General features: G+C 36.3%; 1 protein-coding gene across 1 annotated transcript in view; it reads right to left on the reverse strand.

Moving 5' to 3' along the window:
* Window positions 1–6741: 6741 nt before the first annotated feature.
* ahr2 (aryl hydrocarbon receptor 2) overlaps window positions 6742–17538 on the reverse strand; it is a 156571-nt gene continuing 145774 nt past the window's right edge. Inside the window, exons 10-11 of the mRNA XM_015359237.2 lie at window positions 15133–17224; window positions 6742–14102 (exon numbers count right to left, since the gene is read on the reverse strand). Coding sequence (XP_015214723.2) covers window positions 14034–14102; window positions 15133–17224 — 2161 coding nt within the window. The 3' untranslated portion in view covers window positions 6742–14033. The remainder of the gene's footprint in view (window positions 14103–15132; window positions 17225–17538) is intronic.

Genomic DNA, 17538 nt, shown 5'->3' on the forward strand with positions numbered 1-17538 from the left:
TTGCATGGAAAAACAAGACTTCTGGGACAACGTTTTCTGGACAGATGAATCAAAAGTGGAGTTTGGCCATTATGCACTCAAACACCATAGAAGCGGAAACTGAAGTAGTTCTGTAGGCTGGAACTCCTCCCAGGTGATGTGAAAGACTGACCAATTTTTACTGGCAACAGTAAACAGTAAACAAGAGGTGCACCACACTGTATGTTTATGAATCATTGTGCAGTTAAGATAAAACAAATTTACATATTTGCCTCAGTTGCCTGTTACCTCAGTTATATATTTTTTAATATTATTGTTATTATTATTATTATTATTATTATTTTGAAAAAGATATAGCTGCTGTACTTTTCGAAATAATAATAATAAACTTTATTTTATATAGCACCCTTAAAAGTGGCTTCCCAAGCACTTTTCATAACGATAACAACAACAATGAAAAAAAATACAACATACAGTATGCACAATGAGAATACAATACAGGAGGGCACAGTGGATGGGGGTAGTGAATACAGTAGGAGCAGAGGGGTAAAGAACAGAATCAGGTAAGTAAAGGCTCTTCTAAAGAAGAAGGTTTTGAGTGTAGACATGAAGCCGTTCAGAGAAGGTGACTCTCTGATAGTGTTCTGGCTCTTTCACTTCTGAGTTGATTTTGTGCACCTGCCCCTTGTTCCAGCCTCCTGTTCAGCCCACCTTAAAAGCCAGGAGCTCTGTCACGCCCTCTGCAGCCAAAGAGCGCTCCTTCTCTGTCCTGTCTCTCATTTCCGGTTCTCTGCTGTCCTTCCGGTGTTTCTCTCTCTCTGGGGCTATATATTTCCGGGTCTTTCATTCTGCCTTGGCTCAGCATTGATGTTCGGATGTCCTGAAACCCACCTAGCACCAGGTCGCCCCACGTCTGCTACCTGAGGGCATAAGTTTCTATACGGCATTCCCTGAACAGCTGAGCCCGGCTTACCCCCGTCTCGCCGCTATGCATATGGTCTTTTTACTCTCCTGCCATTCCACGGTTCGTCCCTTCTGACATCCATGACACGTTCACTCTGTTCCGGGCTCTGCATTGGTCCCTGTACCAGGCGAGTCCAGGACCTGTAGCACCTGGTCCCGTTCCCTCCTTTTTCCCCCCGACCCTCCACCGGATCCCGGTCTTGTTTTTAATCTCGTTTGTCTTTGTCTCGGATGGACTGCCCAGATATGGACATTTGCCTCGTCTTGGATTTCCCTTTGGACTCCCTTTTGGACTGTTTTCCTTGGATTCACCCCCCCCCCCCAGAACACCTGCGCACCACGACCCCTGTTTTCATTCCTGTCTCCTGCATGCTTTTCCCCCCGTGTTTTCCTCACTCTTCCCTGTGTCGTCTGCATAGGGTCCTGAAAGAACGCAGGGAGAGAGTTCCAGAATTTTGGAGCATAACAAGAGAAGACCCACCACCCATAGAGTGTAGACAGGCTTGGGAGACAGACAGAAGACCAGAATTAGAAGAGTAAAGGTTGAGAGGTGGGGAATAGGGTGATAATAGCTCAGACAGGTACTGAGGTTCCAAGCCATGCAGATCCTAGTAGGTGAGCATAAGGATTTTGAAGTCAACACAAAACTTTACAGGAAGCCAGTGGAAGGGCTCCAGGATAGGAGTTATGTGATCACTTGCACTAGACCTGGTCAGGATTCCGGCTCCCGAATTTTGGACATACTGGAGTTTGTTCAATGTGGATTTAGAAACCCCAGTGAGTAGAGCATTACAGTAGTTGATATGGGAGAACATAAATGATCAGCTTTTCAGACAAAGTTAGTGATAATATACTATAGGCCATAGTCTAGTGATATTTCAGAGGTGAAAGAAAGATGTTTGACAATATGCTGCAAATGTGGATCGAATGTCAAACCTGAATCAAAAATCACCCCCAAGTTTTTTAATTTAGACTGATGCTGTAGGGTTACAGCATTGGATTTACAATGTTAATAGGGGTGCCAATAAGCATGACTTTAGTCTTGTCACAGAGATAGCCACATCAGTGTCAGTTTTGGTATAGATGTATCTTTGAGTATAATCAGCACAGGAATGATAGTTGAGGCCATGTGATCTTAAAAGCTGACCAAGTGGAAACATGTAAATGCTGAAAAGTAACGGGCCCGGTATTGAGCCCTGAGGAACACCAGACTTAACGAGTCTAATTTCAGACCTAAATCCACCAAGAGAGACAAAGTGACGGCGATCAGTGAGGTAAGACTTGAACCATTTAAGAGCAGTGTCAGAAACTCCATAGTCACAAGATGAGAAAGTAAGATATCATGGTTAACAGTGCAGAAAGCAGTACTGAGATCAAGAAAAATGAGGATAGAAAAATAACCAGAATCAGATGCTATTAGAAGATTTGACCAGGGCAGTTTCTGTGCCGTGAAGTTGTTGGAAAACAGATTGGAGGGGTTCGAAAAGGGTATTTGGTTATGTCAGTAACTGAATTATAAAAATCACGTGCTAGGATTTTTGCAAGAAAGGGTAAGTTGGAAATGGAGCAAAAATTGTCCAGAGACTTTTCTGGCATGCAGGTAATGGCAGCAGTTTTGAGAACCATTCATACAACACTAGTGCTCAAGCATTTCTTTATTAAATTGAAGATAACGGGGCAGAGGGAAGTGAAACAGGACTGAAATAAAGTGGTGGGATTGGGATCTAATATACAGGTGGTGGATTTCAAATGTGAAACCAGTTTACTGATGGATGCAGAGTCAAGAAGAGAGAAGTTGGAGAGGAGGGAACCAGTAAAGTTGGACAAGCAGGGAGAAAGTGTGGAAATGCGTTTCTGAGAGAATGTGATGCTGGGTGTTGTGGATCTTGGAGCTAAGGAAATCTAAGAATGTGTTGCAAAGTTGTGAAGAGGCAGGTAATGTGGTGGGGAAGATAGGCTTTAGCAGTCTGTTGATAGTGGAGAAAAGACGTCTGTGGTTGTTATGGTTATTTTCAATGATGTGAGAGAAGTGGTGGATCTAGCCAACAATATCGTATCCTTATATTCAGACAATATCCTTATATTCAGGCAATTTATTTAATTTTAAAATGAAGAGAATTTTATTTTAGATTTTTATTCTAAAATAAAATAATATAGCAGCTTTAAAACCATATAGCATCATTCTGTATTTAAGGGTGAATAAAAACAAAACAGCATTCAGTTCTCCTGCACCACTATAGTAGAGCTGAAAATAGCCCCTTTATCTCAGAAACCAAAGCAATGCAAATGCTAACTTCTACAGCAAAAACTGAGCACATTGTTTTTACTAAGTAAAATAAATTACTTTAAACATTTTTCCTTCAACAGTTTTGAATATTTTTAACCCATTCTTCTTTACAACACTGCTTTTACATGGTGATGCTTAAATCATGTGAATTGGGCTCCTGCGCTGGACTGTTCTCGTGAATGCTTGTTAAAAAATAAACTTGGTTAAAAAAATAATGTTTTACTCCCAGAAACAACATTCAGCATTATTCATAAATTGAACAAAAAAAAAAACTTGATAAATATGGTAAATTAACCATTAGTATAGTAACAATGACTAACCTATTCCACATGTAGATTTATGACAGATTACAGGAAAAATGTTTAAATCAATGCTTATTTCAGCTTGGTCAAAACTACTATAGAAGCTACTGTAGGTCAAGGGTAGGTCAATAGCAGCTTTAATCTCTTTCATGTTGCACTCAAACCAGAAAGTGTGAAATCTTTCAGGTTCAATTTCTTGTCAAGTGCAGTAAAGGTGTGAACACTGCCATAGGGGATTAAAGAAAACTAGTTAAACAGGCCATTTAACCAGCAGCTTATTGTATACAGTGTCACCCTTTCCACTTTAACTGGCAACCCACTGACGCTATGCAGATGTAAGCCTTGCCGGTACCTTGATGTGAGATCACTGCCCACAATTGAAAACAAAAAGGTCACAACACTTCATTCTTTTCCTGATCTTGTGTAAAATGCTTCCTTTATGTTGATGGTTGCTGTGTATAAAGCAGTTTGAAAATGGATAGATTGGCAAAAGCCTAATTGTAAAATCATTCCAATTAAAATACAATAAGAAAGTAATTCTCTTCAAATGTTATTTAGTTAATGTACACCATAAGAAACAGATTACTTCTTCAGGTTTAAAAATGTTAATACACCTTCAAAGTATTCTGACATGCAAGTTAAAGCCTCTTTTAAAAAATGCAGTTGTTTGCTAATGTTCTCTTTTGAAGGATACTTCAGCAACTCTCCATCATTATTAAGATTTTATTTCATTTTAAAATTATCACATATTGTAACCTTGACAGTGTCTGCCTTGCAAAACACCTGGTTTCAATTCCAATTATTTTTTTCCAATTATAGAATTGTATACTGTTTTTACTTTTGTTAGTTTTATACTGTATATCACAGTATGTTAAATATACATTTTCTATTAAAAATGAAAGTAGGGCTGTTTCACGAATAAATTTTTTTAGCCAGATATGTAAAAAAATAGTTTATTGTTATACGCCGTTGGGGACGCAATGTGCTTTTTTCAGCTTTACATGTGCATTAAAATAACCTATATTTTGTCTTAGTGCTAATTTCAGCAACAATTAATTGGGAACTAATTTTAGTTTAGATTCTGATCATGAGATATATATTTTACAATACTGTAGTGGTTTTAAAAACATACTGTATTTACTGTATATACAGTATACAGCATACTGATCATACAGCAGTTCATTGACTTGTACTCTGTTGTTTTGGCATACAGTATTTTGGGTTGTGACTTCATGTGATTCACGTGTGATGCATGTCAAGAATTGTAGTCTTTGTTCACATATTTGATTCACATGGCTGACATTTTAAAACTACAGTACACTCTGTACTGTTCCTTTTTTAAATAGACCATATCATCTCAAATAATAATGGAGTTTGACCTCCTTTAATTGCACAATGTGCTGTACTCACAAATGGCAATCTACTGACACTAAACAGTTGTGAGCTTTGCTAGTAACCTGATGGAAGACCTGCTGGGAAAAGCTTAGCTTGCTGCTGGGAGAGATGTCAGTGGAGGAGCGTTATTCCTCATCGTACTATATAGTATAATAATATGAAAGTAAGACAAATTATGCCATGAATAAATAAAAATGCATAGTTGATTTATTATATCACTAACATCAACAAGGCAACAAGGGGAAAAAGTGAGAATACTGAACCCTATAATTGTAGTACATGTTAGCTATAACTTCAGTTAGATTTTTGTGCGTTTGTGTGAACAGTAAAATAAATCTGTGGATAAAACTTTGTGGATGGGTCAATATTTCTTTTAAACTTAAGGGTTAAATGTACAGTAAATCATGTTCAGCAAAACACCAGCTGCAACATTAAATGTATCTACTTTTAATAAGAAACGGGCCCGAAGACACAAAGAATACTTGTTTTAAGAATCCCAAAGAATTATTTTTGTGTAGAAGGCCAATCGCAACTACCTGCTTTTAGAAAACACTGATATAGCTCAGTTATGTAGACATCTTTTGATTGAGGTTGAAATTTGCTTAACCAATAGAAATTATTTGAAGGTTTCCTTTTTGAAACTTAAGTTCTTTGTCTTCTTATCAAGTAAGTGTATAAAAGTGTATAAAAGAAACCCATGCAAACTCGGAGGAAACATGCAAACTCCATACAGTTAGCACTCCAGGAACTGAACTCAAGGAAAGCTCATTAAAGGGTAGCTCCCCCTTTGAAACCCACCACATCTTTGTTCCCGAAACACCCCAAAAAATTGTTCCTATTTTTTGGGTTGTGGTGTCACTTTGTGATGTTGCTATATTATATTTTTAATGCTATATTATAATTACGATGCCAGTATTTGATTAATTTTAATTGAATATATTGTTGGAGCTGCAATTTTATTTTAAAACAAAAGTAATTTCTGAAAAAAAAATGTGACAGTGAATACCACAAAAAATGAAGAAGCTTATTTTTTGTAAACGTCATGATTATTACACAAGAGAGTGAAACAAGACATAATTTGTTACAGTGATTATTTTTAATCAAAATAATTGCTCCTGTGTCCAAATTAGAATAAAAAGTTGTATTTTGTCCTTTCTTTGAGGATAATGAATTTATACCATGGCTTCTAATTCTCTTAAGTATTAATTAACCACCTCACTTAAATTTAATTATGATGTTTTTTCTGCTATTCAAAAGGCTGCTAATTGGTCTTAATCAAACAATTTCTTGACCCATGAATGCTGAGGCAAGCCATTTCTTGAAGAATCCCTTCAATGGTACTGACTAAAACAAAACATGGCATATTGTCCATTTGTAAAATATACAGACCAAACAGTATCATACTGTATTGTCAAGGAAACTGTAGTATGTTTAAAGTTTGCATAAAAGAAATTACACACTTTTTATACAATTAAATTATGTACAATTTTATTACCTGTAAAAATATTTTTTGTTTAAAGCTTTGTTGGAAAGTGATTATGTGAACTTAATCACTTCAAGTTCACAGTGGTTAAGGGCTGGATCACTATGTTTCCACAACATTACCTGAATAAGAATCCAGTGGAGTCCACTTTTGGTCAAAGTCAGTTCAAATGGACATTTTCACATACCAGCAGATCGATTGCATGTTCATTTTAAACATTTGATTCCACCTCTTATTTTTTGGGAGGACTAGTTTTTTTTAAATAAGTGAAAAATAATTTCACCAAATAGAAAAGCTTATGCATATAAATAAGATGTAAAAAATATGCTGAGTCATTGAATGCCTCTTTAATAATATAAAGATTACAAAGAAGAATAAAAAGGAACAAGGCAGGCCATTATTAATATGCTATATGAAGCAAGAAAGCTACAAGACCATGTATCTTTTTTAAAGAAACGTCTTTTCTTAATAAAAACACAAATTAAACTGCCGTGCACAAAAAAATATATACAGTAGTATGTTAAGGTCTTTAAAAGCAACAAGACACAAAATGACTATACTGTACATAATACACTGATACTGCATATTAAATGGAGACACTGGGATGTATGAGGAAACAGCATAAAGGCAGGGCTCTGGAAATATTTGCAAAAGCATGTGCTTCCATCACAAGCATACGGAAGATTACTTTGTTTCTTTCTACAAGCTGCAAATGAATCCTAAAATCATGGATAGTTCACAAAAAAACAGACCCTAAAAAAGAATGCAGTTATTACCTCCTGGGAAAGAGCTATATCGCTGCAATTATATATCCTGGTACCTACATTAATGTAATTTATTTAGACCTTGACACATCATCTGGCTCTGCCCTTCTTCTCTTAAGAGGCTGTCCATTACCATTTTCTACAAACAAGAAGCTTTTGATAATGACCCCAATCTTCTTTTAGGTGGAATGCAATGTCATAACTCTAGGGAAACAGGAGTACCCATTTAACCATGAACAGAAAGGTTGGATTTACAGTGGTCACGAATTTAACAAGTTTGAAGGTATTTGGGGGTACTGCAATATAATATTCTAGATAGAGACATTCTGCATCTAATCAAGGACAAGGAAGGCAAAGTCTGTGTCACTTCCATAAAAAAAGATAATAAAAAATATAAAATGTAGATGGGGACCTAGCTACAGTCTACAGACTACCCAAAGGATAAAGGCTAGAGGTGTCGTAGGTCATATGAATGACATTAACAATTGACATAGCCACAGTAAATGTCCAGCAACATGACAGGGCCAGCAGGTAGAGATAGCCATGATGGATGTGCATAGATGTCCACCAACAAGATTGGTTGATTTGACATGGAATGACAATTGTCATGTTTTAGGCAGACAAAAGCTGAAGACGGATATTCAGCTTTCATGAATACCAAGAAGACACTGGCTAAAAGTATGTGGAACTCCTTTACCCTCCAGACTGATATAGTATCTTTAAAGAACACTGTCATAAAAAACAGAGGATGCAAATCCACCACTGGATGATGTCTTATGGCTCTATGCAGACTCACATGGTGGAGAGTTTATGAGATCCATCCACCTTATCATGGCAGGCTGAGATTGCCACCAGGTAAGTGCCACCAAGATTTCCATCCTCCAACAAATAATAAGGGAAACAGTGGGAGGGAGATGGTATCCAAATTTCTGGCTGCTCAATAGGCCACAAAAAACTATTTACATGCCACAGTCACTTGACTTATCTGTTATTCCATACAAGGGAAAATCATCAGCTTAACTAAAGTCATTTCTCAATGTTTGATTTTATGAAGGCATTGTTTGCCTTCAACACAGAAACAATCGACTGATGCAATGACTCCTTTGCCTTGTGTATACCTTTGCAGTGGCTCATCAAATGCTAGGCTGAAATTGGGGCATTAGTGTGTTGTTTTAAAAGCCCCTGTACCAATGCTTGAGTGAGTCAGGGCTCTGCATCGATACTCGAGGTCATGTCAATGCTTGATATCTTACTTTAAATCCTGCATCATAACTTGAGATCCTGCACTGATGATCTAGGTCATGTCAAAGTTTGAGATCTTACATTGAAACCTTAAGTCACATTAATGCTCAAGACCATGCAATGATGGAAACCGTGCATCTAGTGTCAAGAGAATTTGAGACTCTGCATCAAATAAGTTGAGACCTTCCCTTGAGTCAGTATATAGGCATTTAAAATTCTGTGAAGGAGCCTACAACCAGTAGTGAGCAATCCACAGAACTCTTAGAGGAAATAGGTTAGAGAATGAAACAATCCCAGGTGCTGCAAGCCTTAACAATAACACAAAAAGCTGAAATCTGTCAAACCTTAACCACACATCCAAAATCTCAAAAGACGCTGCATCAGCTGCTAGGAATCTGCAACAGTCCTATAGGAAAAGCCATAAAGAAAAAACAAAAATAGTCACAGGTATCCTAAGCAGTAGATCTAAAAGCTTTCATGTATCGTTTCAGAAAGAAGTAATTTAAATGTAAGGTGAATATAGCAATCTGGTGGAGGTTAGCTCTCTACAGAAATAACTTTTTTCAATGGGCCTAGCAAAACTACTTAATCAGGCTCAAGTTTGGGAAGGCACACTGTCAGAACAGTTGTGATGTCACTAAAAATGGTGATAAGCTACCCTGTTAACCTGGCCTTGTGGGAAATGAAAGGTTGGATCAGATAAATTGACAGGATATTTTGTAATAATTTTTGCCTTTAATATACGTACTCAGTAGAAAGGCAGTGATGTGGCACTTCAACAAGAGGTACAGGCTGCATTCTGCCTGAAAGGGATTTATTCCCCAAAATTAATAATGTGTCCTGTTAAAGCAAACAGTATTTTTAATAGAACTCTTAAAGTACCATCAATTGCCAGACATAAAATTAAGGCTCTGTTTGTAATGAAATAATCAAATACAATGGAAACCATTTAACAGGTTGTATACTGGTATATTCATCCACAGCAGTATTAAAATATCAGATATTTGCTCAATAAATTGTATGTTTAGTGGCTGAAATAATTAAATGTCATGTTGAAGGTTGAAATAACTGTTCATGCTATTATTATCATATGTGGGTCCAGTTCTTATTCCTTTAAAAATGTTTGAACAGTCTAATGCTTTATTAAGCCCAATTTAGTGTTCTTAAAACAACACCAAAATGTCAGGTTAATTAAAATTGAAAGGGAAGTATACAAAGGCCTAGAGCTGTGAATTGTTATAGTAACAGTGGGAGTCAAGTCATTGTAAACAATACATTACATTTTTGCAGACTTGCCCCATTAATGTTGCCATTTTCTTCCAAACTGAACCATGACATGCAAAAGTTTAGTCTACAAGATTGTTTTTCCTTGTGGCAACAAGTACTTTTCCAGACACTTCTTTCAATACTAATCTCCATGTATGGAATATGTATACACTAATGAAGTTATTTTATAAGACATCAAATTTAAAAGCGGACAATAATTTACAAAAGTTGCCCCTAGGTCATACAGGAGAATTGAAGTGCACATTTAATGTCCAATTATCATGAACAAGTGTGACAGAATAACCCTACACACATCAATTTGAGGAAGTTCACATATTTATTGTCTTTATTGCATTAATGCATTAATTTAATTAATATTGCAATTACCTTTACTCATGTGTAACAAAATTATTTTCACATTGTTCCCTTTTGATTCTTAACTATTTGCTCATCCACTAACCACTGTCATATGTATTATTTAACATTAAATATTCCAAAAAGCAAAGAACATAACTCATCAGCTACTTATGTTTGTGATGTCACAAACATAGATAGGTATCTATTTCATAGATAGGTTCTATGTAACACCAATCATTAGGGTCAACTGCTAGTCATCAGGGCAATACTGTATGTCACATCTTGCTTAATGTAACAACATAACTTCAATAGCAAATGCAAAAATAAAAAATGGTTCAAGATATTAGAGGCATGAGATAATGCAGTCTTTTCCACAATTATCATGTGGAAAACTATTTGGTAGTCTATCTGGAAATATATCTAGACATTTTGCTTTTTTTTTACTAATTGGGTTTTGCCATATTAGCTGAATGCTGTATACCTTTGGGTAGCAGAATGCAACACCTTCACTGTACTTAATGGAAAGGTGGAACTGGACTAAGGTAGGCAATTGTGTGCTAAATAACATTTCCTAGAAATGTTTATTTGAAAGTCATAATTTTAATTTGAAAAGGGGCAACTTTAAGAATCATTGGCTCAGTAATATCACATAAAACCTAATAAGATCAAAAGTGCATCAACTGCATGTGAGCTATCTCTAAACTAGTTTTTTTGGAGCAGACTACAGTATGCATGAAATAGTTGAAGCTACACAGACCTTGTGTGACCTCGTGGATATTAATGTATCCACTGCACCCCCTAAAATGAAAAAGAAACCAGCACATGTCCCTCAATCACAGATTTCCAAATTTAAGGCACATAGAATAAATCATTACATTTTAAAGCATTACACTGGACCTCTATGTGTACATATATTTTAATTTTACAATTTAAAAGTACACCCAATTTCTGGAATTGTGCGGCGCTTCTGGCATACTACTAGCCAACTGCCTGTGGCCACAAAGTTATGTAGTGTGATGGACTTTAAACTGATACTTTCACTGTAAAATACAGTATAGCTGCCATTTTTTATCAACATCTTCCCTGCACATCAAAACCATAATATTCCTTCGCAAAGAAACAAGAAACGTAGAAGAATATTCTGTTTTGGTATATAAGCTAAAGTAGAGGGAAATATTAAAAATGCAATTCCCATTTTATAAACAAAGACCAAAATGTTTTAAGAACAATGAGTACAGAAAATACATCAGGTCTTTCTATATTAACAAACCAGCATTTTTTTGAGGAACACTGTTTTGTCTCAATGTGGACCACCTTCACCTACAACAACAATTCTAAAAAAACGGGTGGGAAATGATAATACTAGATAAAAAAAATCTTCTTTAGCCTGCTTAAAAACATGCATCATGAAACTCCTGAAGAAATTCCATATATAGGTTCACACTAAGATACAAGATGCACTGCTTACCATAGTATGAGATAATTAATACAAACTTTTTCACAGGTTTTTCAGCCTAGAAGTGAGTCTAATTTAAGCTGATCTAATCAGCTTTTCACTATGCAACTATTGTAACAGCTATGATTGTGGCAGGTCAAACGATTCTCATGTTCTCAAAATGTTTCTTTATATACACTCTGTACTTTATATACTCTGTTAGTGCTCTAAGTTATATCCCCTGTATTTGTAAGATTTATAAAATCTTTCTCTATTCACAGATAGAAAGTGTCTGAATCTTTATATACAATATGTGTGTGTCTCTAAATAATTATACAGTACATTATTGCCCATGCTATCCCTATGTTTTTCCTTACTTGCTTAACCTTAATTGTTTTTGTGTACAAATGTTAACAGAACACTTCAGTAATTTCTTCATCAAAATACTGGGTTATGATCATAACTGGCCACTTGCCAGAGTGTCAGGGCTGTTCTGCTTCCTCAAGGGAAATTGCTGTCAAATGTTTTGCAATTCATGATATGACAACCTATTAAAAATGCAATATAAATATATTGACTTTGATGCTAAAAAATGACTCTCAGATATGTTTGAGAAAAGCAGAATAGTCAACAAAACCATGCAGTTCTTACTTCAGCTCATAAAAAATTCCACAGAATACTTAAACATGAGGGGTATCAGGACACCCATGATCTCAGTGCCACAATCATAGCCTGCATCAAACCTCAGCCTGGATCCATAAATGAATTTTCTTCAACTGAATGCTTTTATAACATACTACTGTACGTGTTGCTCAATATATATATATACACATGATAAATCCACATGTCCACATAAAAGACAAACTCACTCAACAACGATTTAGCTATCCCATGCCCGTTGCTTCCCATGCTTCCTCTCAAGAAAACATGGGACAGATTTATCCAAAGTGCTTAAGAATAAAAGGGGACTGAACTTTAAAAAACTCCTGGCTGCCTTCTTTTTAGTACTAATTACAACAGAAATAAAAGCAAACACACAAACATCAATGCTTCTGACAAACACATAATGGCTCAATGACATGTAAAGAATTACAACTCAATGCTTATAAAAATATAAAAAGTTGCACATTTTTTTAAAAAAGCAGAAGAATAATATATATTCATAATAATATTTGGACTAACATTTTTTATAATATAATACTAAAAAAAACATTTAAAAGCCATTTAGATAGCAAGGAGCCTTAGCAGACATTTTCTGTGGATTGTTTTTATGTAGCTCTTTAGGACACATATCTTTTCATGGCAAGTCATTTTACTTACATTTTTTATTTACATCACTGTAAAGCAAATGCACTGTAGAGGCTATAAATTAGGGTCTAATCAAATTACTTATAATACGTCCAATAATTAAGAAAGACTTCATGAATATATGTATTTTTTCCTTTTACTAGTTTCAACTATTGTTGCCTTCTGTCATCAATCACAATCACATGCTGTGTGGGATGTTATGTCACAGGACACAAACCTCAGATGGGATGGAGGATATGCTCTTCTGCTTAACTACTTATTTTCTGAGGGGATAGGGGACATGGTCTTCAAATTAATAATTGTTGTTTACTTCCATGTCTGACTTTGATAGTGAAATTAGGATCAGCTTGAACATCTTTAGGCCTCTTTATATTAAAATACATACAAAAACTTGTATTTATAATAATAAAATTGTCTCAATTAAGCTAAAATTTAGTAGAGGGTTAGGGTTAGAGTAGAGTTTCACCACCCTTTTATAGACAATTGAGTACTCTTTGGTCTCTTAACTAAAACAATATGCCAATTATGCCATCAATTCTACAATTCTGTATTATATTTTACCCTATCTATAGTACTAAAAATTAAATAAAGCCAATACCTAAAAACATCCAATACTTAAAAGATAAACCCTCTACAAAGCTACAAGAGTATACTTTATTCCTAGATTTTGGATTATATGATACTTACTGTCATGGCCAGTATTTCAGTTAACTCAGCTACATTCCCAAGAATCTCATCAGAGAATTTCAGGACATGGCTGTGGAATGACAGTCATTTTACTTATTTCTTCAGCTATACTGTAAATCTCCCTCTGACCAAAATGTTTAGCTCCATAATAATAATAATCCTTGTCTCGAATTTTGTGGGTGGGGGTTGAAAATAATAAACACCAAGATCCATTCAGGGCTTGGTCCTTTCAATAAACATTTCCAAATTCTTTTCACCCTCATAAATGTGCATCAGGAACATCAGAAGCTAATTGTTTTGCTGCTGATTGACATTTCCAAAGAATGATCCTTTGTATTCCCTTTGTCGGGGTTCAGCAGGATTCATGTCCTGTGCAGTTTTTAATGTCACAGAAATCTTTCATGTTAAAAGTGAAGTATGAAAAATTAATATTTTGAAGGCACCTCAAGGACATGTGGCTGTGATCTTTGGACTCGGATGAGCATGCGTTCAATTTCTTTTCTACTTGCAATGCCGCTAGAAAAAGAAATCCCTTTAGAAATCATAGAAGTTCATTTAACTGTTCTCAGAAAAATGTGTTTCCATTTGGGACTGGTGGAAAAGAACAAGATCCGTTCTCTTCAACTGGACGGATCTACAAAAAATGAAAAGAAAACATTAATAATGAATACTTAAAAAATCGTTCCAAATTAAGAAATTACCCTTGTCTGAAGTATTTAAAATGTAATCTCAAAGATGTTCAATGTCTAAAACATAAATCTCACATTTTCTAACAAGTCATGATATGGATATCTCTACTATACATACAGTATACAGTATATCTCATGTTCTTATGTTAAAATACATTGATCAAGTACAATAACTACAGTATATCTGCATGATTACAGCCTTTTGTTGAGCTATGATATAACTTAATATCCCCTTCTAATTTTTAATGTTTTGAAATGTTCTTCTAGTTTCTATTAATTCTTACATTTTATTTTGTTTAAGCTTTGAAATCTTTTTTTATTTTTGTTGTATTACTCTGAATAAAAGTATTTTTATTTTTTAACTGTTCTGTTCTTATGAACAGTCACACTTTTAAATCCATTTTCATCTCCTCATCAGAGGAAAACAGATTTGCTTTCCTGTCTTCAGTTTCATCAATGCTGTTAGGTTGTGGTTGTATTGAGACAGAGTTGGACAGCTTATCTCAAGTCACCTACCTCTATATATAAAAAAAAATCACAGTGCTTATTTTGCTAAGGTATAACAACATTTCAACAGTATTTTGTTGATTATTTCATTCATGTACTTTTTCGTTGCACATAGGATGAAAATACACATAGGATGAAATACAGTTTGTTGAAAATTGTTGCTACACAAGTATAAATTACAGTATATTGTTTGCTGCGACTGGTCTTTCTATTCAACTGGGCCTTAGACTCTGTGTGTAATTCGTAATATCTGAGTTTCACTCAGAAAGTATCAACAAATTGAAGATTCATCAACACTGAGATCAAAACTGAATATTTTGCCCACAAACTTTTCTACAGTACATAACCTGGATGAGAAATCAGATAAACTAAAACCATGAAAAGAGTACACACTTTACATTAAAAAGAAGAAATGCTCACAGGCAGATATAAATACACTAAATTTATTTTGAACATGCTTTAATATACCTGAGTCTGTCCATTGCAGTTCACAAATTGATGTGATAACAGGCTCTCAGGAATGAAATCTGATTGAACCTGGCATGACAAAGGACTGATGCTTATGTCTTCTTGAGGAATCACAGATGTTCCAACAATGTGCTGGCTGGCATTTCTTTGGAAATAGCAAGATGCCTGTGGGGGGCTTTGGTTGGGGGATGGCTTTAACTTCTGGCACAAAGCCATAGAGGCAGAAAGTCCTGTGTTGCTCAGTTGCATCCCATGTAATGGGACTGATGAGCTGTTTTCAAACATGCAACTGTTTGATGGGGTTATAGGATTAACCATCAGCCCCTGAGGGGACCTGTAGATATTATTTGCTGTTTGAGGTCCAAAACCAACCCTGCAATTTTGGGAATTCTGAGGTAACACCTTGCTTCCAAGGGTATTGCACTGGTGTTCCTGGGCTGTGCTATAACAGCTAGGCAGGTGTGATGTAGTTTGTCTTTCTGGCAGCGGCTCTGTGGGATAGTGCTGGCCATTTTGCATCACCGGTGGTATTTGCTGTTGCTGCTGTGGCCGTTGTTTCTGCTGCCATGGCTGTGTTCTTAGAGTCGAATTGTTTTGGGTCTGAACTGAGAAATGACCATGGAGTTGGGAAGTTGTAGGTGGTTTTAAGAGCAGCTCTTTCTTAGACAATGGGCATGTCTGTAGCACACTCTGTGCAAAATTAGTGTTAGGAATGGAAGGAACCCACTGTTTATTCTGACTTGAGGCCATATGATTTGGTTGGCCTAAAATTGTCTGCTGTGAGTCTACCATTTGCTGGGCTTGTGATGTAGGTTGAAGTGATCCTTGAGCAGACAAAGCAAGTGAGTTAGGATAAGCCTGACCTGCACTGGCCTGAGAAGCTGCCCTTAATCGGTGTTGGGTATTTATATCCATGTTTTTCAACTGATGCTGATTGGGGCTGGACAAATTCTGTGACTCATGTCCAATCTGGGCATTTTGCATGCATGATCTCGTCAATGCTTGGTTAAAAGTCAGATAGTTTTGGACCAAGGTGCTTTGAGAGCTGTGTTCAGGCAATCCAAGAGAACTGCATTGATTGGGAAGATCACCAGTTTGTGTATGATTAATTCTTTGCTGAATCTGTGAGGAAGCATGTAATTCCACAGGGATCTGAGGATCAACATTTTTTAAGTCTCCAGCTCCTTCTATTGATCCTACCAAACTTTGTGCTCCCATTCCAACATAATTGGGTTGACTGTGAGAAACTCCTTGGCTATTTGGAAGTAATTGAGTTTGATGATTGAACTTTTGCTGATCTATCAGCAGGGAATTCTGTATTTCTGTAGTGGGAAACCTTTGAGGATAGAAACTTTGCTGGTTCTTACCCCGTGACAAGGAACTGCTTTGAGAGTCATTATCAAAAAGGTTTTGTTGTACATTGACAAAGGCATTCTGGTTACCTAACTGATTGGCTGCAAAACCGTTTGGCAATACAGTTTGTTCAGAATTGTGCTGGTCAGACCCAGGACTTGCAACCATGTCCCTTTCCTTAAACAAGGCATCTTCCACATATGAGAAAATGTCGTTAGTAAGGATGTCATTCAGCTCGATGGACATATCACTGTTGATGTCCATCTTCAGTAGGGCATTCTCCCAATCTTTCAGACCTAGCTCATCCACATCCAACTTTTGCAGAGTGTTACAAAGGTTGCTGTCATTAATGAGCTGTTCTAAGGTATCAATCATGGCCAATGTGCTATTTTCCTGCTTAAAGGCACTATGTTCAGGGTTTCCTTGTTGCCAAGGGTTAAGGTCACCTTGAATTTTAACAACTGAGTGACTGTCCGTAAAAGCTTTATCAAGGGAGTACTGTGGCTCAGAGGCTGCATGTGACACATATATTGACTGGTCTTGTTTAAGCATGGCTCCAAGAAGGGAATCAGGATCCAGTGGCTTCTGATCAGATGTCTTCCTGATTTTAGGCGCTTTACTGGATCCTATGAAGTCATCCAAAGAGGGACTGGTGTCATATAGGACGGCTTCTCCAGTGGCAAAATGAAAGGGCAACTGCAGCTTCCGCTGGCGGAAGTGCTCTTCACCCTCTTCATTTCTGAAAAACATAATGGAATGCAATGCATTGTGGCATGTTTTAGAATGATGTTGGTCATTATGATTAGAAAAAAAAGAACTGATGTTACTGTTGTAGAATTCTTCTATAATAATGTAAAACACCACTCAAATTATACATTTCAGAAAATTCAAGAATCCTTGTAACACAAGTACATACATGTAGGGGTGTTACTCCAGTGTCCTGGCCAAATTTCCTATTGGCCTTTATCAATCATGGCATCCTAATAATAATTCCCATCTATGAATTGGCTTCATTACTCTGTTCTCCTCCCCACTAATAGCTGATGTGTGGTG

The sequence above is a fragment of the Lepisosteus oculatus genome, chromosome 12 (assembly GCF_040954835.1).
Source record: "Lepisosteus oculatus isolate fLepOcu1 chromosome 12, fLepOcu1.hap2, whole genome shotgun sequence".
In the NCBI taxonomy this organism is placed as follows: domain Eukaryota; kingdom Metazoa; phylum Chordata; class Actinopteri; order Semionotiformes; family Lepisosteidae; genus Lepisosteus; species Lepisosteus oculatus.